The sequence below is a fragment of the Antrostomus carolinensis genome, unplaced genomic scaffold, assembly GCF_000700745.2.
Source record: "Antrostomus carolinensis isolate BGI_N321 unplaced genomic scaffold, ASM70074v2 scaffold8972, whole genome shotgun sequence".
Lineage (NCBI taxonomy): Eukaryota > Metazoa > Chordata > Aves > Caprimulgiformes > Caprimulgidae > Antrostomus > Antrostomus carolinensis.
Genome location: NW_010297535.1, coordinates 34,898 through 62,343, shown reverse-complemented (window position 1 = coordinate 62,343; position 27,446 = coordinate 34,898). Strand labels below are relative to the sequence as shown.

At 41.1% G+C, this 27,446-nt stretch overlaps 1 protein-coding gene across 1 annotated transcript in view; it reads left to right on the top strand.

Moving 5' to 3' along the window:
• Positions 1-27,446, top strand: part of TTN (titin) — a gene marked incomplete at its 5' end in the record, with an annotated part of 110,473 nt that overhangs the window by 65,230 nt on the left and 17,797 nt on the right. The window contains 15 exon segments of the mRNA XM_010162153.1: positions 71-17,176; positions 17,500-17,796; positions 17,900-18,487; positions 18,588-18,890; positions 19,040-19,336; positions 19,756-20,043; positions 20,128-20,427; positions 20,525-20,827; positions 21,002-21,307; positions 21,427-23,193; positions 23,289-23,585; positions 24,150-24,437; positions 24,529-24,828; positions 24,910-26,976; positions 27,067-27,369. Coding sequence (XP_010160455.1) covers positions 71-17,176; positions 17,500-17,796; positions 17,900-18,487; positions 18,588-18,890; positions 19,040-19,336; positions 19,756-20,043; positions 20,128-20,427; positions 20,525-20,827; positions 21,002-21,307; positions 21,427-23,193; positions 23,289-23,585; positions 24,150-24,437; positions 24,529-24,828; positions 24,910-26,976; positions 27,067-27,369 — 24,810 coding nt within the window.

Below are 27,446 nucleotides of genomic sequence, written 5' to 3'. Positions count from 1 at the left end.
GAGCACATTCAGACAGTGTAAGAGTGACTTCCTCTGAAATGTTATGTTTTATCTTTTCGTCACTTTTCAGACCCACCAGGTCCACCTGCAAATCCAAAAGTGACTGATACTACAAAGACAAGTGCATCTTTGGCCTGGAGCAAGCCTCACTATGATGGTGGTCTTGACATCATTGGCTATATAGTAGAGCATCAAAAGGAGGGAGAAGAAGAATGGGTAAAAGACACAACAGGAACTGCTTTAAGAATCACTCAGTTTGTTGTTGCTCATCTGCAGACAGGAGCCAAATACAATTTCAGAATCTCTGCCATGAATGCTGCAGGTGTTGGTGAACCAGCAATAATTCCAAGTGTGGAAATCAAAGACCAGGAAGAGATTCCTGACTTTGAATTAGATGCAGAGCTAAGAAGAACACTTGTTGTTAGAGCTGGATTAACTATCCGAATTTTTGTGCCAATTAAAGGGCGTCCAACTCCAGAAGTTACATGGACAAAAGATGATGTTTCACTCAAAGGACGTGCCAGTATTGAAAATACAGACTCTTTTACACTCTTGATTGTCACAGAGTGCACCAGATACGATGCAGGAAAATATATAATGACTCTTGAAAATGCTGCTGGTAAGAAGACTGGATTTGTAAATGTAAAAGTCTTGGATACGCCAGGTCCACCAATAAACCTTAAGCCTAGAGAAATAACCAAAGACAGCATCACCCTCCAATGGGATATGCCTCTGATAGATGGAGGTTCACGTATAACAAACTATATTGTTGAGAAACGTGAATCAACTCGGAAAGCATATTCAACAGTCACAACCAACTGCCAGAAGTGTTCCTTCAGGATTCCTAATTTGGCTGAGGGGTGTGAATACTATTTCAGAGTGCTGGCTGAAAATGAGTACGGTATTGGTGAACCAGCTGAAACTGCAGAACCAGTAAGAGCTTCTGAGGCACCATCCCCACCTGAGAGCCTTAATATTATGGATGTAACACGGAACTCAGTTAGCCTAGCTTGGCCAAAACCAGAACATGATGGTGGCAGCAAGATCACTGGGTATGTAATTGAAGCACAGAGAAAGGGAACCAACCAGTGGGCACACATCACCACTGTGAAAACGCTGGACTGTGTAGTAAAGAATCTAACTGAAAATGAAGAGTATACTTTCCAGGTTATGGCAGTTAACAGTGCTGGAAGAAGTGCTCCAAGAGAAAGCAGGCCAGTTATTATCAAGGAGCAAACAATGCTACCAGAGTTTGACCTCCGTGGTATCTACCAGAAAACAGTCATTGCCAAAGCTGGTGACAATATCAAGATTGAAATCCCTGTGCTTGGTCGTCCGAGGCCCACTGTGACTTGGAAGAAAGATGACCAGATACTTAAGCAAACACAAAGGGTAAATTATGAAAATACTGCAACTGCAACCATACTAACCATCAGTGAATGTAAACGAAGTGATAGTGGTCAATATCCACTGTCAGCTAAAAATATTGTTGGAGAAGTCAGTGAAGTAATCACAGTTCAGGTTCATGACATACCTGGACCTCCTACTGGACCAATCAAATTTGATGAAATTTCATCTGACTTTCTAACATTTTCATGGGAGCCTCCTTTGAATGATGGTGGTGTACCAGTAAGTAACTACGTTGTAGAAATGCGTCAAACTGACAGTACCACATGGAATGAATTGGCATCCACAGTGATACGTACTACATTTAAAGCCACCCGTCTTACTACTGGAGTTGAGTATCAGTTCCGTGTTAAAGCTCAAAACAGATACGGAATTGGTCCAGCCATTACTTCAGAGTCTGTAGTTGCCAACTATCCATTTAAGGTACCTGGGCCTCCTGGCACTCCTCAGGTGATTGCAGTCACCAAAGAAACCATGACCATTAGCTGGAATGAACCAGTTACTGATGGTGGAAGCCCAATTCTGGGTTATCATGTTGAAAGAAAAGAACGGAATAGCATTCTTTGGCAGACTGTAAGTAAAATGCTGGTATCGGGCAACATCTTTAAATCAACTGGACTTACCGATGGCATTGCATATGAATTCCGTGTTATAGCAGAAAATCTGGCTGGGAAGAGTAAGCCAAGCAAGCCATCTGAGCCTGTGTTTGCCCTAGACCCAATAGATCCACCTGGTAAACCAATACCTCTGAACATTACAAGACATGCAGTTACATTGAAGTGGACAAAACCAGAATACAATGGAGGTTTTAAGATAACTGGCTACACTGTTGAAAAAAGAGACCTTCCTAATGGCCGTTGGCTGAAGGCTAATTTCAGCAATATTCTAGAGACTGAATTCACTGTAAGTGGTTTGACAGAAGATGCTGCGTATGAATTCCGTGTGATTGCTAGGAATGCTGGTGGGGCTGTTAGTCAGCCCTCTGAGCCATCAGATGCAATAACTTGTAGAGATGACATTGAAGCACCAAAGATAAGGGTGGATGCTAAATACAAAGAAACCTTAGTGCTGAAAGCAGGTGAAGTTTTTAGACTTGAGGCTGATGTTTCAGGTCGCCCTCCACCAACTATGACATGGACAAAAGGAGAAAAAGAACTTGAAGACACAGCAAAATTGGAAATAAAAACAGCAGATTTCTCTACTGTTCTTATCAATAAAGATTCTTCAAGAAGAGATGGTGGTGCTTATACACTTACTGCAACAAATCCTGGTGGCTTTGCCAAGCATATCTTCAATGTTAAAGTTCTTGATAGACCAGGTCCCCCAGAAGGGCCTTTGGCTGTGTCTGAAGTCACTGCAGAAAAATGTGTGCTGTCATGGCTACCTCCACTGGATGATGGTGGAGCAAAGATTGACCATTATGTGGTTGAAAAACGTGAAACCAGTAGACTGGCATGGACAGCTGTAGCCACAGAAGTTCCATTAACGAAACTGAAGGTTACTAAGCTGTTGAAGGGCAATGAGTACGTGTTCCGTGTTATGGCTGTTAACAAATATGGAGTTGGTGAGCCTCTGGAATCAGAGCCTGTTCTTGCAGTAAATCCATATGTGCCACCTGATCCACCTAAAACACCTGAAGTTACAGCAATTACAAAAGATTCTATGGTTGTCTGTTGGGGCCATCCTGATTCCGATGGTGGGAGCCCAATAACTAACTATATCGTGGAACGTCGAGATAGGGCTGGTCTACGGTGGGTGAAATGTAACAAACGGGTTGTTACTGACTTACGTTATAAAGTGTCTGGACTGACAGAAGGCCATGAATATGAATACAGAGTCATGGCTGAAAATGCTGCTGGAGTCAGTGAGCCAAGCCCTACCAGTCCATTCTATAAAGCTTGTGATACTGTATTTAAACCTGGTCCCCCAGGTAATCCTCGTGTTTTGGATAGCAGCAAGTCCTCAATTACAATAGCATGGAACAAACCAATATATGATGGTGGTTCAGAGATCACAGGTTACATGGTTGAGATTGCACTACCTGAAGAAGATGAGTGGAAGATTGTAACTCCACCAGTAGGTCTAAAGGCCACTTCTTTTACCATCACTGACCTGAAAGAAAATCAAGAGTATAAAATACGGATATATGCTATGAACTCTGAAGGTCTTGGAGAGCCTGCTCTTGTTCCTGGGACTCCAAAAGCTGAAGAAAGAATGCTACCTCCAGAAATTGAACTTGATGCAGAACTACGTAAAGTTGTCACTATCAGAGCCTGCTGTACTCTAAGGCTCTTTGTCCCAATTAAAGGAAGACCAGCACCTGAAGTAAAATGGACAAGAGAACATGGGGAATCTTTGGATAGAGCAAGCATTGAATCAACAAGCTCTTATACTCTACTTATTGTTGAAAATGTAAATAGATTTGATAGTGGCAAATACATACTGACAATTGAAAACAGCTCAGGTAGTAAGTCAGCATTTGTGAATGTCAGAGTTCTTGATACCCCAGGGGCACCTCAAGATTTGAAAGTAAAGGAAGTTACAAAATCATCAGTTACACTCACGTGGGAGCCTCCTCTCATAGACGGTGGTTCTAAAATAAAAAACTACATTGTTGAAAAGCGTGAATCAACAAGAAAAGCTTATTCAACTGTTAATGCTAATTGCCACAAGACCAGCTGGAAAGTTGATTCACTGCAAGAAGGCTGCAACTACTACTTCAGAGTCCTAGCTGAAAATGAGTATGGAATAGGCCTTCCAGTTGAAACTTCAGAATCTGTAAAAGTATCAGAAAGACCACTTCCACCAGGGAAAATAACTTTGTTGGATGTAACAAGAAATAGTGTATCCTTATCTTGGGAAAAACCTGAACATGATGGTGGTAGCAGAATTCTGGGCTACATTGTAGAAATGCAAAGCAAAGGTAGTGAAAAGTGGTCAACTTGTGCTACAGTAAAAGTTACTGAAGCCACTATCACAGGATTGATCCAAGGGGAAGAATACACCTTCCGTGTTTCAGCTCAGAATGAGAAAGGTATCAGTGATCCTCGCCAGCTGGGTATACCAGTTGTTGCAAAAGATCTTGTGATTCCACCAGCTTTCAAACTACTGTTTACCACTTTCAGTGTTCTAGCAGGAGAAGATTTAAAAGTTGATGTTCCTTTTGTTGGTCGACCCAAACCAGCAGTGTTTTGGCATAAAGATAATGTGGCATTGAAGCAGACTACAAGAGTAAATGCAGAAAGTTCAGAAAACAACACAGTGTTAACAATAAAAGAAGCATGCAGAGAAGATGTGGGGACATATTTAGTTAAACTTACAAACTCTGCAGGTGAAGCAACTGAGACCCTAAATATTGTTGTCCTTGACAAACCAGGACCTCCAACTGGACCAGTAAAAGTAGATGAAGTAACATCAGATAGTATTACCATTTCCTGGGAACCACCCAAGTACGATGGTGGTAGCTCCATCAACAATTACATTGTAGAAAAAAGAGACACTTCCACCACCGCTTGGCAGATTGTGTCAGCTACCGTTGCAAGAACAACTATAAAAGCATGTCGATTAAAGACTGGCTGTGAATATCAGTTCAGAATCGCAGCTGAGAACAGATATGGGAAGAGTACCTATCTCACTTCAGAGCCAATCATAGCCCAATACCCATTTAAAGTTCCGGGTCCACCTGGAACACCTTTTGTAACAAATGTCTCAAAAGACAGCATGGTGGTACAATGGAATGAACCAGTCAATGATGGTGGTAGCAAGATCATTGGGTATCACTTGGAGCGCAAAGAAAGAAACAGCATTCTGTGGGCTAAACTGAATAAGACACCTATTTCGGATACCAAATTCAAGACAACTGGTCTTGAGGAAGGTCTTGAATATGAGTTCAGAGTTTATGCAGAAAACATAGTGGGCATTGGAAGGGCAAGTAAAGCATCCGAATGCTATACTGCACATGACCCATGTGACCCTCCAGGTCGTCCAGAACCCATAATTGTCACAAGAAGCTCAGTAACACTTCAGTGGAAGAAACCTGCATATGATGGAGGCAGTAAGATCACAGGCTATGTTGTTGAAAAGAAGGAGCTACCTGATGGTCGTTGGATGAAAGCAAGCTTTACAAATGTCATTGATACCCAGTTTGAAGTAACTGGTCTAGTTGAAAACCAGAGGTATGAGTTCCGTGTTATAGCACGAAATGCTGCAGGTGTTTTCAGTGAACCATCTGAGACCTCAGGGGCAATTACAGCAAGAGATGAAGTAGAACCACCTCATATAAGTATGGATCCAAAATACAAAGACACTATTATAGTCCATGCTGGTGAGTCATTCAAGCTTGACGCTGATGTTCGTGGCAAACCAATACCTTCCATTCAGTGGTTAAAAGGCGATCATGAGCTAACAAACACTGCTCGTATGGAAATAAAAAGTACTGATTTTGCAACAAGCCTTAGTGTGAAGGAAGCCATTAGAGTTGACAGTGGTCAGTATGTACTACTGGCAAAGAATGTTGCAGGTGAAAAGAAAGTTCCTGTTAATGTCAAAGTTCTTGATAGACCTGGACCACCTGAAGGACCTGTTGAGATTGCAGGTGTTACTGCTGAAAAATGCATGCTGTCGTGGAAACCTCCGCTACAGGATGGTGGTAGCGATATTTCACACTACATTGTAGAAAAAAGGGAAACCAGTCGCTTGGTGTGGACTGTTGTTGATTCAAATGTGCAAACCCTAAATTGCAAAGTTACAAAACTTTTAGAAGGAAATGAATATGTTTTCCGCATCATGGCAGTAAATAAATACGGCGTTGGTGAACCGCTTGAGTCTGAACCAGTGCTCGCAAAGAACCCATTTGTAGTGCCACTTCCACCGAAGGCACCAGAAGTCACAGCCATTACCAAGGATTCTATGATAGTTGTATGGGAAAGGCCAGCCTCAGATGGTGGTAGTGAAATCCTAGGCTACGTCCTTGAAAAACGAGATAAGGAAGGTATTCGCTGGACAAGATGTAACAAACACCTGATAAGTGAACTGCGATACAGAGTGACTGGGCTTATAGAAAATCATGATTATGAATACAGAGTTTCAGCTGAAAATGCCGCTGGTCTTAGTGAACCAAGCCCACCTTCCACTTACTACAAAGCATGTGATCCTATTTACAAGCCAGGTCCACCCAATAATCCTAAAGTTGTGGATGTTACAAGATCTTCAGTTTTCCTTTCATGGGGTAAACCTATCTATGATGGTGGCTCTGAAATTCAGGGATACATTGTGGAAAAATGTGATGTAAGTGATGGTGAATGGGCAATTTGTACCCCTGCAACTGGCATTAAGAATACTCACATGGAAGTTGAAAAATTAGTGGAAAAACATGAATACAAATTCCGCATATGTGCAGTTAATAGAGCAGGAGTTGGAGAGCATGCCGATGTTCCTGGTTCTGTTATTGTGGAAGAAAAGATGGAGGCACCAGACCTTGACCTTGATATGGAATTAAGGAAGATTGTAAATGTGAGGGCAGGAGGTTCCTTAAGGCTGTTTGTTCCCATCAGAGGTCGTCCAACACCTGATGTAAAATGGGGTAAAATGGATGGTGAGATCAGAGAGGCAGCTATTATTGATACCACTAGCAGCTTTACTTCCCTTGTTTTAGACAATGTTAACAGATTTGATACCGGAAAATATACTCTGACTTTAGAAAACAGCAGTGGAACAAAGTCTGCCTTTGTCAGTGTAAGAGTACTGGATACCCCAAGTGCACCTGTTAATTTAAAAATCAGAGAGATCACTAAAGACTCTGTTTCACTTTCATGGGAGCCTCCTCTCTTGGATGGTGGAGCAAAAATAAAGAATTACATTATTGAAAAGCGTGAGGCAACAAGAAAGGCATACGCAGCTGTTGTAACAAACTGCCACAAGACTTCATGGAAAATAGATCAACTCCAAGAGGGCTGCTATTACTTCTTTAGAATCTCTGCTGAGAATGAATATGGAATTGGCCTCCCTGCAGAAACCAGTGACCCAGTTAAAGTTGCTGAAGTTCCACAGCCTCCTGGGAAAATAACAGTGGATGATGTCACAAGAAACAGTGTCTCACTAAGCTGGGCAAAACCTGAACATGATGGTGGCAGTAAAATCATACAATACATTGTTGAAATGCAAGCAAAGGGTAGCGAGAAGTGGTCAGAGTGTGCTCGTGTGAAAACACTTGAAGCGGTTATTACTAACCTAACTCAAGGGGAGGAATATCTTTTTAGGGTAATGGCAGTAAATGAAAAGGGTAAGAGTGATCCTAGAGCACTTGCAGTTCCAGTAGTTGCAAAAGACCTGGTGATTGAACCTGATGTAAGACCTGCTTTTCACAGTTATAGTATCCAAGTGGGACAAGATCTGAAAGTAGAAGTACCAATTGCAGGTCGACCTAAACCAACTGTTACCTGGGTAAAAGATGGCCAGCCATTAAGACAGACAACAAGAGTCAATGTTAGCGATTTGACTGATCTTACTATATTGAATATTAAAGAAACTAGCAAAGAGGACAGTGGCACTTATGAAATCACTGTGGCTAATGTTGTTGGGCAAAAGTCTGCCTCTGTTGAAATTATAACTCTAGACAAACCTGACCCTCCAGTAGGACCTGTGAAGTTTGATGAAATAAGTGCAGAAAGTATTACCCTATCATGGAATCCTCCAGTGTACACAGGTGGCTGCCAAATCACCAATTATGTTGTTCACAAGAGAGATACAACAACCACTGTATGGGAAACAGTTTCAGCTACTATTGCAAGAACTACGCTGAAGGTGACTAAACTGAAAACTGGTTCAGAATACCAGTTCAGAATATTTGCTGAGAACAGGTATGGGCAGAGCTTTGCACTGGAATCTGCACCAGTTGTAGCACAGTACCCCTACAAGGAACCAGGACCTCCTGGCACACCATTTGTGACAACAGTTACAAAAGACTCAATGGTCGTACAGTGGCATGAACCAATAAATGATGGTGGCAGTAGAGTGTTGGGCTACCATCTTGAGAGAAAGGAGAAAAACAGCATTCTATGGGCTAAAGTGAACAAGACTATTATTCAGGACACAAGTTTTAAGACAACTAATCTTGAAGAAGGAATTGAATATGAGTTTCGAGTTTCTGCAGAAAATATTGTTGGGGTAGGCAAAACAAGTAAAGTGTCTGAGTGTTATGTAGCTCGAGACCCATGTGATCCTCCAGGTCGTCCAGAAGCTATAATAATAAAAAGAAGCTCTATTACTCTACAGTGGACCAAACCAGAATATGATGGTGGAAGTAAGATTACTGGTTATATTGTAGAGAAACGTGACTTACCAGATGGTCGCTGGATGAAAGCCAGCTTCACAAATATCATTGAAACTCAGTTCACGGTAACAGGGCTTACTGAAGACCAAAGATATGAATTTAGAGTAATTGCAAAGAATGCTGCAGGTGCAATAAGCAAACCTTCTGACAGTACAGGACCAATAACAGCCAGGGATGAAGTTGAACTGCCACGAATTTCAATGGATCCAAAGTACAAAGACACAATTGCTGTAAATGCTGGTGAAACATTCAGACTTGAAGCTGATGTTCATGGAAAGCCACTACCAACCATTAAATGGTACAAAGGAGATAAAGAGCTTGAGGAAACTGCTAGATGTGAAATAAAGAATACAGATTTCAGTGCATTAATAATTGTAAAAGATGCTATTAGAGTTGATGGTGGAACGTACATTTTAGAAGCCTCCAATGTTGCGGGAACTAAGACAGTACCAGTAAACGTAAAAGTCCTGGACAGGCCAGGACCTCCAGAGGGCCCAGTCCAAGTGACAGGAGTTACAGCTGAAAAATGTTCATTGGCATGGGCTCCTCCTCTTCATGATGGTGGCAGTGATATTTCTCATTACATTGTAGAGAAGAGAGAAACTAGTCGCCTAGCATGGACTGTTGTTGCTTCAGAAGTTTTACCTACAATGCTGAAAGTAACAAAACTCTTGGAAGGAAATGAATATATTTTCCGTATTATGGCAGTTAACAAGTATGGGGTTGGTGAGCCATTAGAATCTGTACCAGTAATGATGAAAAATCCATTTGTGGTTCCTGGACCACCAAAGGCCTTGGAAATTACCAACATCACAAAGGATTCTATGACTGTCTGCTGGAGCCGGCCAGATAGTGATGGAGGTAGTGAAATCATAGGTTACATTGTAGAAAAGAGAGACCGAGCAGGCATCAGATGGCTAAAATGCAATAAACGCCGAATTACAGATTTGCGATTAAGAGTTACAGGATTAACAGAGGATCATGAATATGAATTCAGAGTTTCTGCTGAAAATGCTGCTGGATTGGGTGAACCAAGTCAAGTTTCTCCTTACTTTAAAGCTTGTGACCCCATGTTCAAGCCTGGCCCACCTACAAACACCCATGTTGTGGATACCACCAAAAGTTCAGTTACACTTGGTTGGAGTAAACCTATTTATGATGGTGGCTGTGAAATCCAGGGATACCTTGTAGAAATCTGTAAAGCAGATGAAGATGAATGGTCACTTGCTACTCCACAGACAGGTGTACGCACCACTCGATTTGAAATCAAAAAGCTTACTGAACATCAAGAATATAAACTACGAGTGTGTGCCCTCAACAAGGTTGGTGTAGGTGAGGCTGCATCAGTTCCTGGTACTATAAAACCAGAAGACAAACTTGAAGCTCCAGAACTTGATATTGATTCAGAGCTAAGGAAAGGAATAGTGGTTAGAGCTGGCGGGTCTGCTAGAATTCACATACCATTCAGGGGACGCCCAACACCTGATATCACATGGTCTCGAGAAGAAGGTGAATTCACAGAAAAAGTTCAGATTGATAAAGGCATAAACTACACACAACTTTCGATTGACAACTGTGATAGAAATGATGCCGGAAAGTACATTCTTAAGTTGGAGAACAGCAGTGGTTCTAAATCTGCATTTGTTACAGTAAAAGTCTTAGACACACCAGGACCACCACAAAATTTAATGGTAAAGGATATAAAGAAGGATTCTGCTGTATTATCTTGGGAACCACCCATTATCGATGGTGGTGCAAAGGTAAAGAACTATGTAATAGACAAGCGTGAGTCAACCAGGAAGGCATTTGCAAATGTAAGTGCTAAGTGTGGCAAGACAAGTTTTAAAGTTGAAAATCTTACAGAAGGGGCAATTTATTACTTCAGAGTTATGGCTGAAAATGAATTTGGAATTGGTGTACCAGCTGAAACCACAGATGCTGTCAAAGCCTCAGAGCCACCTCTGCCTCCTGGGAAAGTAACGCTCACCGATGTGACTCAGAGAAGCGCATCACTTACATGGGAAAAACCTGAACATGATGGAGGTAGCAGAATTTTGGGATACATTGTTGAAATGCTGCCTAAAGGAACAGAAAAATGGAGTGTTGTTAGTGAGACCAAAACATGCAATGCAGTTGTGTCTGGTTTGAGTCCAGGACAGGAATATCAATTTCATGTGATTGCCTACAATGAAAAAGGCAAAAGTGATCCCAGAGCACTTGGAATTCCTGTGATAGCTAAAGACTTGACAATTGAGCCAAGTTTCAAACTGATGTTTAATACATACAGTGTACAGGCTGGAGAAGATCTGAACATAGAAGTACCATTTATAGGTAGACCCAAACCTGCTATTACTTGGACAAAAGATGAGCAGCCACTGAAACAGACAACTAGATTACATATTCAAGATACATCAACATCAACTATCTTACATATTAAAGAAAGCAACAAGGAAGACTTTGGTAAATATACAGTAACAGCAACAAACACAGCGGGTACGGCAACAGAGCACCTGAGCATAATTGTACTGGAAAAGCCTGGCCCACCACAAGGACCTGTCCGCTTTGACGAAGTTAGCGCAGACTTTGTTGTTTTGTCATGGGATCCACCCGATTATACTGGTGGCTGTCAGATAAGCAACTATATAGTAGAAAAGCGTGACACAAGCACTACCACGTGGAGCATTGTGTCAGCAACTGTTGCAAGAACAACTATCAAAGCAACAAAACTCAAAACAGGTTCTGAATACCAGTTCAGGATTTCCGCTGAAAACAGATATGGGAAGAGCTCTCCTTTGAATTCTAAACCAGTTGTTGTACAATACCCCTACAAGGTGCCTGGGCCACCTGGAACCCCATTTGTAACAGCAGCTTCCAAGGATCATATGATTGTACAATGGCATGAACCAGTTAATGATGGAGGAAGCAGAGTTCTTGGCTACCATCTTGAACGTAAAGATAAGAACAGCATTCTTTGGACAAAACAGAACAAGTCACTCATTGTAGACACCAAATATAAAACAGATGGCCTTGAAGAAGGTCTTGAATATGAATTCAGAGTTTCTGCTGAAAACATTGTTGGCATTGGAAAAGTCAGCAAAGTATCAGAATTGTATGTTGCCCGAGATCCTTGTGACCCACCTGGCCGCCCAGAGGCCATTGTTGTTACAAGAAATAATATCACGCTGAAGTGGAAAAAACCAGAATATGATGGTGGAAGTAAAATAACAGGATATATCGTAGAAAAGAAAGAACTACCAGATGGTCGCTGGATGAAAGCCAGCTTTACAAATGTGTTGGAAACAGAATTTACAGTAAGTGGTCTTGTTGAAAACCAACGGTATGAATTTAGAGTAATTGCAAGAAATGCAGCAGGTTGCTTGAGTGAACCATCTGAAAGTACAGGGCCCATTACTGCCAGAGATGAAATTGAAGCACCAGGGGCTTCACTGGATCCTAAGTACAAAGATGTCATTGTTGTTCATGCTGGAGAAACCTTTGTTCTTGAAGCTGATATCCACGGAAAACCTGTTCCTGACATTACATGGTCAAAAGATGGTAAAGACCTTGAAGAATCAACTGCAAGAATGGAAATTAAATCTACCATTCAGAAAACAACTCTTACTGTCAAGGACTGCATAAGAGTAGATGGAGGTCACTATACACTTAACCTCAAAAATGTTGGTGGCACAAAATCTATACCAATTACTGTAAAAGTACTTGACAGGCCAGGACCTCCAGAAGGACCTTTGAAGGTTACAGGTGTTACTGCAGAAAAATGCTACTTGGCATGGGCTCCACCTTTACATGATGGTGGTTCTAGCATCTCACATTATATCATTGAGAAGAGAGAGACAAGCAGGCTTTCATGGACACAAGTAGCAACAGATGTGCAGGCTCTTAACCACAAAGTAACCAGGCTCCTTGCTGGTAATGAGTACATTTTCCGTGTAATGGCAGTGAACAAATATGGAATTGGAGAACCCTTGGAATCTGAGCCAACTGTGGCTTGTAATCCATACAAACCCCCTGGTCCTCCTTCAGCACCTGAAGTTTCAGCAATCACAAAAGATTCTATGGTAGTAACATGGGGTCGCCCAGAAGACAATGGGGGAGCTGAAATTGAAGGTTACATACTTGAAAAACGAGACAAAGATGGTATCCGGTGGACCAAATGCAATAAGAAAAGGCTGACAGACTTACGATTCAGAGTAACGGGTCTTACCGATGGGCATTTCTATGAATTTAGAGTTTCTGCTGAAAATGCTGCAGGGGTAGGGGAACCTAGTGAGCCCTCTATTTTCTATCGTGCTTGTGATGTATTATATCCACCAGGTCCACCAAGCAATCCAAAGGTTACAGACACTTCCAGGTCATCAGTTTCCCTTGCCTGGAGTAAACCCATTTATGATGGCGGTGCTCCAGTTAAGGGTTATGTAGTAGAAGTAAAAGAAGCTGCTGCTGATGAATGGACTACCTGCACCCCACCAACAGGCCTGCAAGCAAAACAGTTCACCGTAACAAAACTTAAAGAGAACCAGGAGTATAACTTCCGCATCTGTGCCATCAACTCAGAAGGAGTAGGAGAACCTGCTACTATACCTGGTACAGTCATAGCAGCAGACAAGATTGAACCTCCTGAAATTGAACTTGATGCAGATCTCAGAAAAGTAGTCACTATACGTGCTAGTGGTACATTACGTCTGTTTGTCACCATCAAAGGAAGACCAGAACCTGAAGTTAAATGGGAGAAAGCAGAAGGAACAATTAGTGAGCGAGCTCAGATTGAAGTCACCAGTTCCTATACAATGCTGGTAATTGACAATGTGAATAGATTTGATAGTGGTAGGTACAATCTTACTCTAGAGAACAACAGTGGTAAAAAAACAGCTTTTGTTAACGTCAGAGTGCTTGATACACCTAGTGCACCTATAAACCTGACAATCAGAGAAGTGAAGAAAGACTTTGTAACATTAGCCTGGGAACCACCACTTATTGATGGTGGAGCTAAAATTACCAACTATGTAGTTGAAAAGCGAGAATCCACAAGAAAGGCATATGCCACAATTACAAACAACTGCACTAAGAATTCCTTCAAAATTACTCAACTACAAGAAGGATGTAGTTATTACTTCCGTGTTCTAGCTGTAAATGAATATGGAGTTGGCTTACCAGCAGAAACACCTGACCCAATTAAGGTTTCTGAACCACCTTCTCCACCTGCAAAGGTTGTTCTTGTTGATGTGACTCGCAACTCTGCTTCAATTAAATGGGAAAAGCCAGAGAGTGATGGTGGCAGTAAAATTACTGGTTACATAGTAGAAATGCAAACTAAAGGAAGTATAAAATGGAGTGCATGTACACAGGTGAAAACATTAGAAGCAACAATAACAGGCTTAAGTATGGGAGAAGAGTACAGTTTCAGAGTGATTGCTGTGAATGAAAAAGGAAAAAGTGATCCAAGAGAACTTGGTGTCCCCGTCATTGCAAAAGATATTGAAATCCAACCATCTGCTGAGCTCCTTTTCAACACATTCACTGTGAAAGCTGGAGATGATCTTAAGATTGATGTGCCATTCAGAGGACGACCTCTTCCAACCATTAGCTGGAAGAAGGATGGCAATCCCTTAAAAGAGACAACCAGGGTAAATGTTCAGACATCAAAGACTTCAACTTCACTGACCATCAAGGAAGCTTCAAATGAAGATTTGGGACATTATGAATTACACCTTTCAAATAGTGCCGGATCAACAACAGCTTCTTTAACTGTAGTTGTCCTTGACAGACCAGGACCACCAACTGATGTGCATATTGATGAAGTTAGCGCTGATAGTGTAACTCTGTCTTGGAAACCTCCAGCATATGATGGTGGGTGCCATATTAGCAATTACATTGTGGAGAAGCGAGAAACTACCACAACAACATGGGATGTAGTATCTGCAGCAGTTGCAAGAACATCAATTAAAGTATCTCGACTCACCACTGGCTCTGAATATCAGTTCCGTATTTGTGCAGAAAACCGCTATGGGAAAAGTACTTACACTAATTCTCCTTCTGTAGTGGCAGAGTATCCATTTAAACCTCCAGGACCACCTGGAACTCCTCATGTGGCACATGCAACTAAGACTTTCATGATTGTGACTTGGCAGGTACCGGTTAATGATGGAGGTAGCAGAGTACTAGGATATCATTTGGAGCGTAAAGAAAGAAGCAGCATTCTTTGGACAAAGGTCAACAAGAGCCTTATACCTGATACACAGATGAAAGTTACAGGTCTTGATGAAGGACTACTTTATGAATATCGTGTGTATGCTGAAAACATTGCTGGAATAGGCAAATGCAGTAAGTCATGTGAACCAGTTGCTGCAAGAGATCCGTGTGATCCTCCTGGTCAACCAGAAGTTACTAATATTACAAGAACATCTGTCTCACTGAAATGGACTAAACCAGAGTATGATGGTGGAGCTAAAGTAACAGGATATATTATTGAACGCAGAGAGATACCAGATGGTCGTTGGCTAAAGTGTAATTTTACTAATGTGCAAGAAACATACTTCGATGTAGGTGGACTTACAGAAGACCAGCGATATGAATTCCGTGTGATTGCAAAGAATGCTGCTGGACTCTTCAGTCAGCCATCTGAATCAACTGGACCTGTGACTGTAAAAGATGATGTAGAGGCTCCAAGAATTATGATGGATGCCAAATTCAGGGATGTGGTAGTTGTGAAAGCTGGAGAAGTGTTTAAAGTCAATGCTGATATTGCAGGACGGCCAATACCAGTGATTTCATGGACAAAGGATGGAAAGGAGCTTGAAGGAAAAGCTAGAGTTGAAATAGCCTCAACAGACCACTCTACTGTAATAACCATTAAGGACTGTATCCGAGGTGATTCAGGACAGTATGTTCTAACATTACAAAATGTTGCAGGAACAAGATCTTTGACAATTAATTGCAAAGTACTTGATAGACCTGGCCCACCTGCAGGCCCATTAGAAATAAATGGCCTTACTGCTGAAAAGTGCCATTTATCATGGGGACCCCCTCAAGAAAATGGCGGTGCAGAGATTGATTACTATATTGTAGAAAAACGTGAGACCAGCAGAATTGCATGGACACTTTGTGAAGGAGAGCTTAGAACAACATCCTGTAAAGTGACAAAACTACTGAAAGGTAACGAGTATATTTTCAGAGTGATGGGAGTTAACAAATATGGTGTTGGTGAGCCTCTGGAAAGTGTTGCTGTCAAAGCACTAGACCCATTTACAGTTCCAAGTCCACCTATGTCTTTAGAGATCACCAGTGTGAGCAAAGATTCGATAACTCTGTGTTGGGCAAGACCTGAGTCTGATGGAGGCAATGAGATCTCTGGCTATGTAATTGAAAGGCGTGAGAAAACTAGCCTAAGATGGATTCGTGTAAACAAAAAGCCAGTTTATGATTTAAGAGTTAAATCATCTGGTCTCCGTGAAGGATGTGAATATGAATTCCGGGTTTATGCAGAAAATGCTGCTGGCCTCAGTCTTCCAAGTGAAACCACACCATTGATTCGGGCAGAAGATCCAATCTTCTTGCCGTCTCCCCCATCTAAACCTAAGATTATGGATTCTACAAGGTCAAATATCACAATTGGATGGACAAAGCCACTGTTTGATGGAGGTTCTCCAGTAACGGGATACACAGTTGAATACAAGAAAACTGATGAAACTGACTGGACAACTGCTATTCAGAACTTAAGAGGCACAGAATACACCATAACGGGCTTAGTATCAGGCTCTGAGTACATCTTTAGAGTGAAATCCATTAACAAAGTTGGTGTCAGTGAACCAAGTGATGTTTCAGAACCTCAGGTGGCAAAAGAAAGAGAAGAAGAACCTGCCTTTGATATTGACAGTGAAATGCGGAAGACTTTAATTGTAAAGGCTGGTGAATCATTCACAATGACTGTTCCTTTCAGAGGCAAACCAGTTCCAAATGTAACGTGGAACAAACCAGACACTGATCTCCGTACACGAGCAAGCATTGATACTTCAGACAATTGCACATCTCTTACTATTGAAAAAGCAACAAGAAACGATTCTGGAAAATACACATTAACATTGCAAAACATCTTGAACACTGCTACCTTGACTTTAATTGTCAAAGTTCTTGATACTCCAGGCCCGCCATCAAATATTGCAGCAAAAGATGTAACTAAAGAATCTGTTGTGTTATCTTGGGATGTTCCTGAAAATGATGGTGGAGCACCTGTAAAGAACTACGTTATTGAAAAACGAGAAGCCAGCAAAAAAGCCTGGGTCACTGTGACAAACAATTGTCATCGCCTGTCCTACAAAGTCACTGGCTTGCAAGAGGGTGCCATTTACTACTTCCGGGTTTCTGGAGAAAATGAATATGGTGTTGGAGTGCCTTCTGAGACCAAGGAGGGAACAAAAATAACAGGTGTGTTTTACTAAAAATATTTGTAAATATTTAAAACAATGCATGTTTTAAAGTATTTATTACAAAATAATATTAAAAGTGTTAAATCTGTTTACAGTAAAAAAGATAATTTTGTGGCAGATACGTCTGCGGTTTTACAAATGTAAAGGAGTTAAGTGATAGCTTGAATTTTAAATTTTGCTTGCATTTTACTTAAAACATTTCTAATATAAAAATCAATTTAAAAACACAATTTCTCAATCCAGATGGCATTTGTATGTAGTTACTAGTATAAAATGTAAATATTTGCTATATTGCTTAACCTGTTGCACATTTTTTCTCAGAAAAACCCAGCCCACCAGAAAAACTTGGAGTAACAAATGTCACAAAGGACAGCGTTTCTCTTTCATGGCTAAAACCAGAACATGATGGTGGAAGCAGAATTGTGAGCTACCTCATTGAAGCTCTTGAGAAAGGACAGCAAAAATGGGTTAAGTGTGCAGTTGTAAAGACAACTCACCATGTTGTCCGTGGTCTTAAGGAGAATGTTGACTATTTCTTCAGAGTGTCTGCAGAAAACCAAGCTGGTTTAAGTGATCCTAAGGAACTACTGCTCCCTGTTACAGTTAAAGAACAATTAGGTACGCTTCCTGACATGAGACAAAAGTTGCTACACATTAAATTGGATTCATATTTTAAAAGATGTAACATTTTTAAATGGTTTTTAAATGTTTCCTTTTTCAGAATCTCCTGAGATTGACATGAAGGGCTTCCCTCATAACACTGTATATATTCGAGCGGGATCAAACCTGAAAGTTGAAATTCCAGTTTCTGGAAAACCAGTGCCAAAAGTGACATTGTCTAGAGATGGTGTTCCACTGAAACCTACCATGAGATTTCACACAGAAACCACTGCAGAAAGCCTTATTATTAACCTTAAAGAAAGTGTGGCTGCTGATGCTGGCAGATATGACATTACTGCTGCCAACTCAAGTGGCACCACAAAATCATTTGTTAATATTGTTGTGCTGGATAGACCAGGTCCTCCTGTTGGTCCTGTTGACCTTAGCGATATCACTGAGGAGAGTGTAACACTCAGATGGCAGCCGCCAGCTTATGATGGTGGAAGTCAGGTTACCAACTATATTGTACTGAAAAGAGAAACAAGTACTGCTGCTTGGTCTGAAGTGTCTGCAACCGTTGCTAGAACTGTTATCAAAGTTACAAAGCTCACAACAGGAGAAGAATACCAATTCCGCATCAAAGCTGAGAACCGCTTTGGCATCAGCGATCACATAGATTCACAATGTGTGGTTGTCAAGCTTCCTTACAGTGAGTAATGTGCTTCTTACACTATACATTGATGTTTTAATACTCTGACATTGAGAATATCGTTTTGTTAACAATTAATTACTTCTTTTGATACCATCAGCTACCCCTGGCCCTCCTTCCACACCATGGGTCACAAATGTAACCCGAGAGAGTATTACTGTTGGATGGCATGAACCAGTCACTAATGGTGGCAGTGCAGTCATGGGATACCACCTGGAAATGAAAGACAGGAATAGCATATTATGGCAGAAAGCTAACAAGACCCTCATTCGCACAACTCACTTCAAAGTCACCACAATCAGTGCTGGTCTTATCTATGAATTCAGAGTTTATGCAGAAAATGCAGCTGGAATTGGAAAAGCAAGTCATCCTTCTGATCCAGTCCTTGCAATTGATGCTTGTGGTATGTATTCCCTAGAAAATAAAGAAGCCCAACCATTTAAGTAGTGGGTTTTGGGTTTTTTACCCCCTGTGATATTCTATCTTGTTCAGTGAGCCAATATCCACAACTGCTGTTATTCATTAGCAATGATCTTATGTTTTCTACTGCAGAACCACCAAGAAACGTTCGTGTGTCAGATATTTCCAAGACTGCTATTGCTCTATCATGGCAGAAGCCAGCGTTTGATGGCGGTAGCAAGATCACTGGATACATAGTAGAAAAACGTGATCTCCCCGATGGCAGATGGACAAAAGCTAGCTTCACCAATGTTATTGAGACTCAATTCATAGTATCTGGTCTGACACAGAATTCCCGGTATGAATTCCGGGTCTTTGCTAAGAATGCAGTTGGTTCCATTAGTAATCCCTCAGATGTTGTGGGTCCTATCACATGTGTTGATACATACGGTAAGTACTTTGCAATCATATAACAGTACCATTTTGTGGTACTAGGAAGCTTAAAGGCAGCACATTTTTGTAGAACCATTGTCTTTTCAATATGGAAGGCTAGTTTACAGTGGTTGATTCAGTAAGCTTGAATTACTGTGAGCTATTTGGGCATGATTGTTATGTTATCTATATTCTATGAGCAACAGAGGTTTGGCCCTGTCCCATGGCCAAAGTGGTTATATTTATACATGTGGTTGCCTTTTCTTGGTAGGGTGAGTTCTAACTTGTTCTAGGCTTATGATTTAAGTTATACATGCTGTCTTTACTTTGATCTGTAGTTATAAAATGCCTGGAACTATTAGCTTATACAAAGTACTATAAATACAAGTCTAAAGTAAGTATGTTTTTAACTTTTTCTTATTCTTATTTTTCATAAGGTGCACCTGAAATTGACGTGCCACCAGAATATACAGAAGTGGTGAAATATAAAGCAGGAACTTCAGTTAAGCTGCAACTAGGCATCTCAGGCAAGCCTATACCCACAATTGAATGGTTCAAAAATGGCAATGAGGTACAGACCAGTGCACTGCTGTCTATTGAAAATACAACAGAATTTGCTTCTATACTCATCAAGGATGCAACTCGACTCAACAGTGGCACCTATGAGTTAAAATTGAAGAATGCCATGGGTTCAGCATCAGCCCATGTTAGAGTACAGATACTTGGTATGTCTTGAGATACGACTGTCTTATATTATTAAACAATTCAGTAATAAATACTTAACATCTTCTTTCTTCTGCCTTCTACAGACAAGCCAGGACCCCCAGGTGGGCCTATACAGTTTAAGACAGTCACTGCCGAAAAGATCACAATAATGTGGGAACCACCAGCAGATGATGGTGGTGCACCTGTAACACATTACGTTGTTGAAAAGCGGGAGACAAGTCGAGTTGTATGGTCTTTGGTTTCTGAAAAACTGGAGGGGTGTATCATAACTACAACAAAACTCATCAAAGGAAATGAATATGTGTTCCGTGTCCGTGGTGTGAACAAGTTTGGAGTTGGTGATTCACTGGAGTCTGAACCCGTTATAGCCAAAAATTCATTTGGTAAGAAACGTCTAAAATAAATTATGCAACTGAATTGTCTTGTGTATTATTTGTAAGTAGTACTGATTTACTGACATAGATTTTTTTTTTTACTCAGTTGCACCTGGACCACCTAGTGTACCAGAAGTCACAATGATAACCAAGAATTCTATGACTGTTGTCTGGAATCGGCCCACTGTTGATGGTGGCAGTGAAATATCAGGATATTTTCTTGAGAAGCGCGACAAGAAGAGCCTGAGCTGGTTCAAGGTTACTAAAGAAACCATTCGGGACACCAGGCAGAAAGTAACAGGCCTGACTGAAAACAGCGAATATCATTTCCGAGTTTGTGCTGTCAATGCAGCTGGACAAGGTCCATTCTCTGAAGCTTCTGACTTCTACAAAGCCACAGATCCTGTTGGTAAGATACAGCATACAGTATTTCTAATTGGTTAGAAATCAATGGACAATGAGCAATTGGGATGGGATTGCACCGATGTAGCTAAGGGCAGATTTTATTCCTCGTTGTGACTGATTGTAAATATGGCTTCTGATTTTTTTTTTTTTTTTTTTCCCTGTAAACTGTCACTTACAGATAAGCCAGGCTCACCAACAAAGCTGAAGGTTGTGGATACAACCAAGACATCTGTCACCCTTGGCTGGATTAAACCTGCTTATGATGGAGGAAGTCCAATTACTAGCTATGTAGTGGAGAAAAGGGAAGGCGAAGAGCAAGAATGGACTGTAGTCAGTACTAAAGGAGAAGTGAGAACAACAGAGTATGTTGTATCCCACCTTCAGCCAAGTGTTAATTATTATTTCCGTGTGTCTGCTACAAATTGTGCTGGACAAGGAGAGCCTATTGAAATGACAGAACCCATTCAAGCTAAAGATATTCTTGGTACTGTACTTCTCAATGATTTATCAGTTTTCTGTGTTTTGGTGGTCTTTTTTTTTCAATTTTTCATTTCTTATTTTATATTCCAAGTATGCACTATTAATTTTTACTTATTTCCACAGTGGCACCAGAGATTGATCTGGATGTTGCTCTACGGACCTCTATTGTTGCTAAAGCAGGTGAAGATGTGCAAATAATGATCCCATTCAAAGGAAGACCTCCTCCAACAGTCACATGGAGAAAGGGTGACAAGAATCTTGGGGCTGATGAAAGATATATCATCCAGAACACAGAATCATCTACACTACTTACTATTCCTCAAGTTACCCGAAATGATACAGGAAAGTATGTTCTTACAATTGAAAATGGAGTTGGAGAAGCGAAATCATCATTTGTGAATGTAAAAGTACTTGACACACCATCTGCCTGCCAGAAGCTGCAGCTTAAGCATGTTTCTCGTGGCACAGTTACACTGGTATGGGAACCACCTCTCATTAATGGTGGTTCTGAAATAACAAATTATGTTGTTGAAAAAAGAGATGCTACAAAGAGAGCCTGGTCAACTGTAACAACAAAGTGTTCTCATACCACCTTTAAGCTAACCAACCTGTCAGAGAAGACTGCATTCTTCTTCCGAGTTCTTGCTGAAAATGAAATTGGACTGGGTGAGCCTTGTGAGACATCTGAACCAGTGAAAGCTGCAGATGTGCCTGGACCTGTAAAAGACCTCACCATGAAAGATTCTACAAAGACTTCTGTTAAACTGCAGTGGAGCAAACCTGACTATGATGGTGGTAGCATTATATCAGACTATGTAATTGAAAAGAAACTACAAGAAGAAAAAGAATGGACATATGCAGGCACAAGCAAGAGCTGTGAATTTGAAGTTGAAAAACTTAAAGAGCTTTCTGTCATGGAATTCAGAGTATTTGCTAAAAATGAAAAAGGCGTGAGTGACAGTGTTACTGTTGGACCCATTACAGTGAAAGAACATATAATAGCACCTGAAGCTGACCTTTCTGATATTCCTGGAGGTCAAATTGCAGTAAGAATTGGACATAACTTGCACATTGAATTGCCCTATAAAGCTAAACCTAAACCATCAATGAGCTGGCTCAAGGACAACCTCCCTCTTAAAGAAACTGAACATCTTCGTTTCAAGAAAACTGAAAACAAGATAAGCTTAAGCATCAAGAGTGTGAAAAAGGAGCATGGTGGCAAATATACTTTAATTCTTGATAACGTAGTCTGCAGAAAAACGTTCACAATCACTGTCATCACTCTTGGCCCTCCATCTAAGCCAAAAGGACCTTTAAGACTAGATGAAATCAAAGCAGATAGTGTAGTTTTGTCATGGGAAGCTCCTGAAGATGATGGGGGAGGAGAAATTACTGGCTACAGTATTGAGAAGAGAGAAACTTCACAAATGAACTGGAAGCTAGTGTGTTCCAGTGCTGCAAGAACAACTTTCAAAGTTCCAAACCTTGTTAAAGACACTGAATATCAGTTTAGAGTTCGTGCGGAAAACAGATACGGAGTAAGCCCACCTCTTGTCTCAGCAGATGTTGTGGCAAAGCATCAGTTTAGACCACCAGGCGCCCCGGGCAAGCCTGTTGTATACAACATAACTGCTGATGGAATGACCATATCTTGGGATGCTCCTGTTTATGACGGTGGTTCAGAGATTATTGGATACCATGTTGAAAAGAAGGAAAGAAACAGTATTTTGTGGCAGAAGGTTAACGTTGCATTAATATCTAGCAGAGAATACAGGATAACCGGACTGCTTGAGGGCCTGGATTACCAGTTCCAAGTATATGCTGAAAACACAGCAGGTCTAAGCCGAGCTAGTGAGCCAAGCAAATTTACTTTGGCAGTCTCTCCAGTGGGTGAGTGAATGAGCAATCATTCATCTGCAAAAGTTCAAGTCTTATAGACCATGCTGAGCAGTATCAAAAGTAAATTTTCATTATTTTCCTTTCAGACCCACCTGGTACTCCTGATTACATTGATGTCACCAGGGAAACAGTCACCCTTAAATGGACCCCACCACTGCGTGATGGAGGCAGTAAGATTGTGGCCTACAGCATTGAGAAACGTCAAGGAAGTGAAGATCGTTGGCTCAGATGTAACTTTACTGATGTCAGTGAATGCCAATATACAGTTACAGGACTCAGTTCAGGTGACCGATATGAATTCAGAGTGCTTGCAAGAAACGCTGTTGGTACAATCAGCCCACCTTCACAGTCTTCAGGCTATATCATGACCAGAGATGAAAACAGTAAGAATTATTTCTTAATATGTTTTTATTTGGGTATTGAAGCCAGCTACAGCTTCTGGCTGTACTGATTGGAAAGGGGAGGCCAAGGCGGGAAGAATATGTGACTGAGGTCCTTTCAGTCAACTCAGAACATTTCTCTTTGTTCTCCAAGGTGGGAGGGTCTAAACTTAAGACGCAAATCTGGCAGACATATGTAATCAATTACTGGAAGGCATGGCACTCTACATTTATTTTGGATAAGCAGCAGCAGCAAAGTTTGAAAGAAATCATACACTGTGATATTCTGATGCACTGAATAATTTAGAAATGAAAATGTGCCTCAGGTAGCTTGGCATACTATAACAGCATATATTTATGTTGTCTTTCACCTATTGTTAATATGATGCACTGTGTGCTTACAGGAAAAATATGCTTATAGTTCATATAGTAACTGCTTTTAAGAGAATGCCAGTTTCCATGTGAAAGAATTCTATACATAACAATCTTTTATAATTAACACGTTAAAAAGAGTACAGGAAAAAATGCTTAGCTATATGGGAACTAAATTATATTTTCATTTTTTAGTTGCTCCAACAATTGAATTTGGCCCTGAGCACTTTGAAGGCCTTACTGTTAAAGCTGGAGAGAGCATTAGACTTAAAGCTCTAATCAAGGGACGTCCAGTACCTAAAGTGACATGGTTTAAGGATGGTAAGGAGATTGAGAAAATAATGAATATAGAAATAACTACAGCTATTGGATATAGTACAATCTTCATTAGAGATGCTACTCGGGATCATCGTGGAGTCTACACAGTAGAAGCCAAAAATGCATCTGGCACTAAACGAGAAGATATTACCTTCAGAGTACAAGGTACTGCACCAAACACTTTTAACATGCCCTTTTAAAATAGTATTTTATTCTACATACAGCAAATTATAATTCTGAACCTTTAATATTGCAGACACCCCAGGAAAAGTTGGTGGACCAATACGATTCACGAACATTACTGGAGAAAAAGTCACGTTATGGTGGGAACCTCCAGCTAATGATGGTTGTGCTTCTATTTCCCACTACATAATTGAAAAACGTGAAACCAGCAGGATTGCTTGGGCATTAGTTGAAGATAAATGTGAAGCTTGCAGCTACACTGCACTTAAATTAATTAAGGGCAATGAGTACCAATTCCGTGTCTCTGCAGTGAACAAATTTGGAGTTGGCAGACCATTGGAGTCTGATCCAGTTATCGCACAAATACCTTACAGTAAGTTTCCACCTCATTTTGTAGAAATAACTGTGGAGTTACCATCTTGTTTTTCTAATGACATTTTTCTTTTTTTTTAAGGTCTCCCTGATGCACCAGGAACTCCAGAGCCTACCAATGTAACAGGAGACAGTATCACGCTGACATGGGCAAGACCAAAATCAGACGGTGGAAGTGAGATAAATGAGTATATTCTAGAAAGGAGAGAAAAGAAGAGCATGCGCTGGGTTAAAGTATCCAGTAAGAGGCCCATTACTGAGAACAGATACAGAGTAACTGGCCTTATTGAAGGCAATGAGTACGAATTCCATGTCATGGCTGAAAATGCTGCAGGAGTTGGACCTCCAAGTGACGTTTCAAAGCTGATTAAATGTAGAGAACCAGTCAGCCCACCAAGTGCTCCTAATGTTGTAAAGGTGACAGACACCTCAAAGACTAGTGTAAGCTTAGAGTGGACCAAGCCAGTTTTTGATGGAGGAATGGAAATAATTGGGTACATCATTGAGATGTGCAAAGCTGATCTCGAAACATGGCAGAAAGTCAATGCAGAGACTGTTCTTGCTACTAAGTATACTGTTGTTGATTTGGAGGCAGGAGAACACTATAAATTCAGAGTTAGTGCTGTCAATGGTGCTGGTAAAGGAGAAAGTTGTGAAGTTCCTGCTTCAGTCCAAACTGTGGACAGGCTTTCTGCACCTGAAATTGATATCGATGCAAACTTCAAGCAGACTCATATTGTAAGAGCAGGTGCAAGCATTCGTCTGTTTATTGCCTTCTCTGGAAGACCTGTTCCTACTGCTGTGTGGTCCAAAGCAGATGCTAATCTTAGCTTGCGTGCTGACATTCAAACAACTGATTCCTTCAGCACATTGACTGTGGAGGAATGCAATAGAAATGATGCTGGCAAGTATGTCTTTACTGTGGAAAACAACAGCGGAAGTAAGTCTATCACATTTACTGTCAAGGTTTTAGATACACCTGGTCCACCAGGGCCTATTACGTTTAAAGATGTGACTCGAAGATCTATTACTTTAATGTGGGATGCTCCTGTTCTGGATGGAGGTTCTCGTATCCATCACTACATTGTGGAAAAACGGGAAGCAAGCCGTCGTAGCTGGCAAGTGGTGAGTTCCAAATGCACTCGACAAATCTTTAAGGTCGCTGATCTGGCAGAAGGTATGCCGTATTACTACCGAGTGTCAGCAGAAAATGAATATGGTGTAGGTGAACCCTGTGAATTAACTGAACCAGTTGTAGCCACAGAAGAACCTGCTCCACCTAAAAGACTAGATATTGTTGATACAACCAAATCTTCTGTAGTTTTAGCTTGGCTTAAACCTGATCATGATGGTGGTAGCCGCGTTACTGGATACCTTCTTGAAATGAAACAAAAAGGATCTGACTCCTGGATTGAAGCTGGACAAACCAAGCAACTTACTTTCACTGTTGAAGGCCTTGTGGAGAACACTGAATATGAGTTCCGGGTCAAGGCAAAGAATGATGCTGGCTACAGTGAACCGAGAGAAGCTTTCTCATCTGTTATTATTAAGGAGCCACAGATTGAACCAACAGCAGATCTCAGTGAAATAAGCAGACAGCTCATAACATGCAAGGCTGGAAGCACCTTTACTATTGATATACCAATCAGTGGGCGGCCAGCTCCAAAAGTGACATGGAAACTTGAGGAGATGAGACTGAAGGAAACTGAGAGAGTGACCATCAAGACAACAAAAGACAGAACCACACTGACTGTAAAGGACAGTATGAGAGGTGACTCTGGTAAATACTACCTCACACTTGAAAACACTGCTGGTGTTAAAACGTTTACTGTCACAGTGGTAGTCATAGGAAGACCAGGTCCTGTCACTGGCCCAATTGAAATATCATCTGTCACTGCTGAATCCTGTGTGTTGACCTGGAAAGAACCTGAAGATGATGGTGGCAGTGACATTACGAACTACATTGTAGAGAAACGTGAATCTGGCACAACTGCATGGCAGCTGGTAAATTCCAGTGTGCAGCGTACACAGATCAAAGTCACTCATCTCACAAAATACCAGGAGTACAGTTTCCGAGTAAGCTCAGAAAACAGATTTGGCGTCAGCAAACCCCTTGAATCAAAAACAATAGTTGCTGAGCATCCATTTGGTAAGTGAAACACTTTTCAAAATTCGTTCTTTTCTCCTGACTGAGGTATCTGTAATAACTAACGTTTTCCTCCCTGTCTTTTGTGTTTAGTCCCACCAAGCCCTCCTTCAAGACCAGAAGTCTATTCTGTGTCTGCAACTGCCATGGCCATTCGCTGGGAGGAACCCTATCATGATGGTGGCAGCAAAGTCATTGGATATTGGGTTGAAAAGAAGGAGCGTAACACCATCCTTTGGGTGAAGGAAAACAAAGTGCCATGCTATGAATGCAACTACAAAGTCATGGGATTGGTGGAAGGGCTAGAATACCAATTCAGAACCTACGCTCTAAATGCTGCAGGTGTTAGCAAAGCTAGTGAAGCTTCCAGACCTGTAGTGGCTCAAAATCCAGTTGGTAAGTATTACTTTTAGAGTTATGTTGTTATTTAAGCTAAAATAGAATTGCATTTCTCATTTTTCTCTTTTATTCCT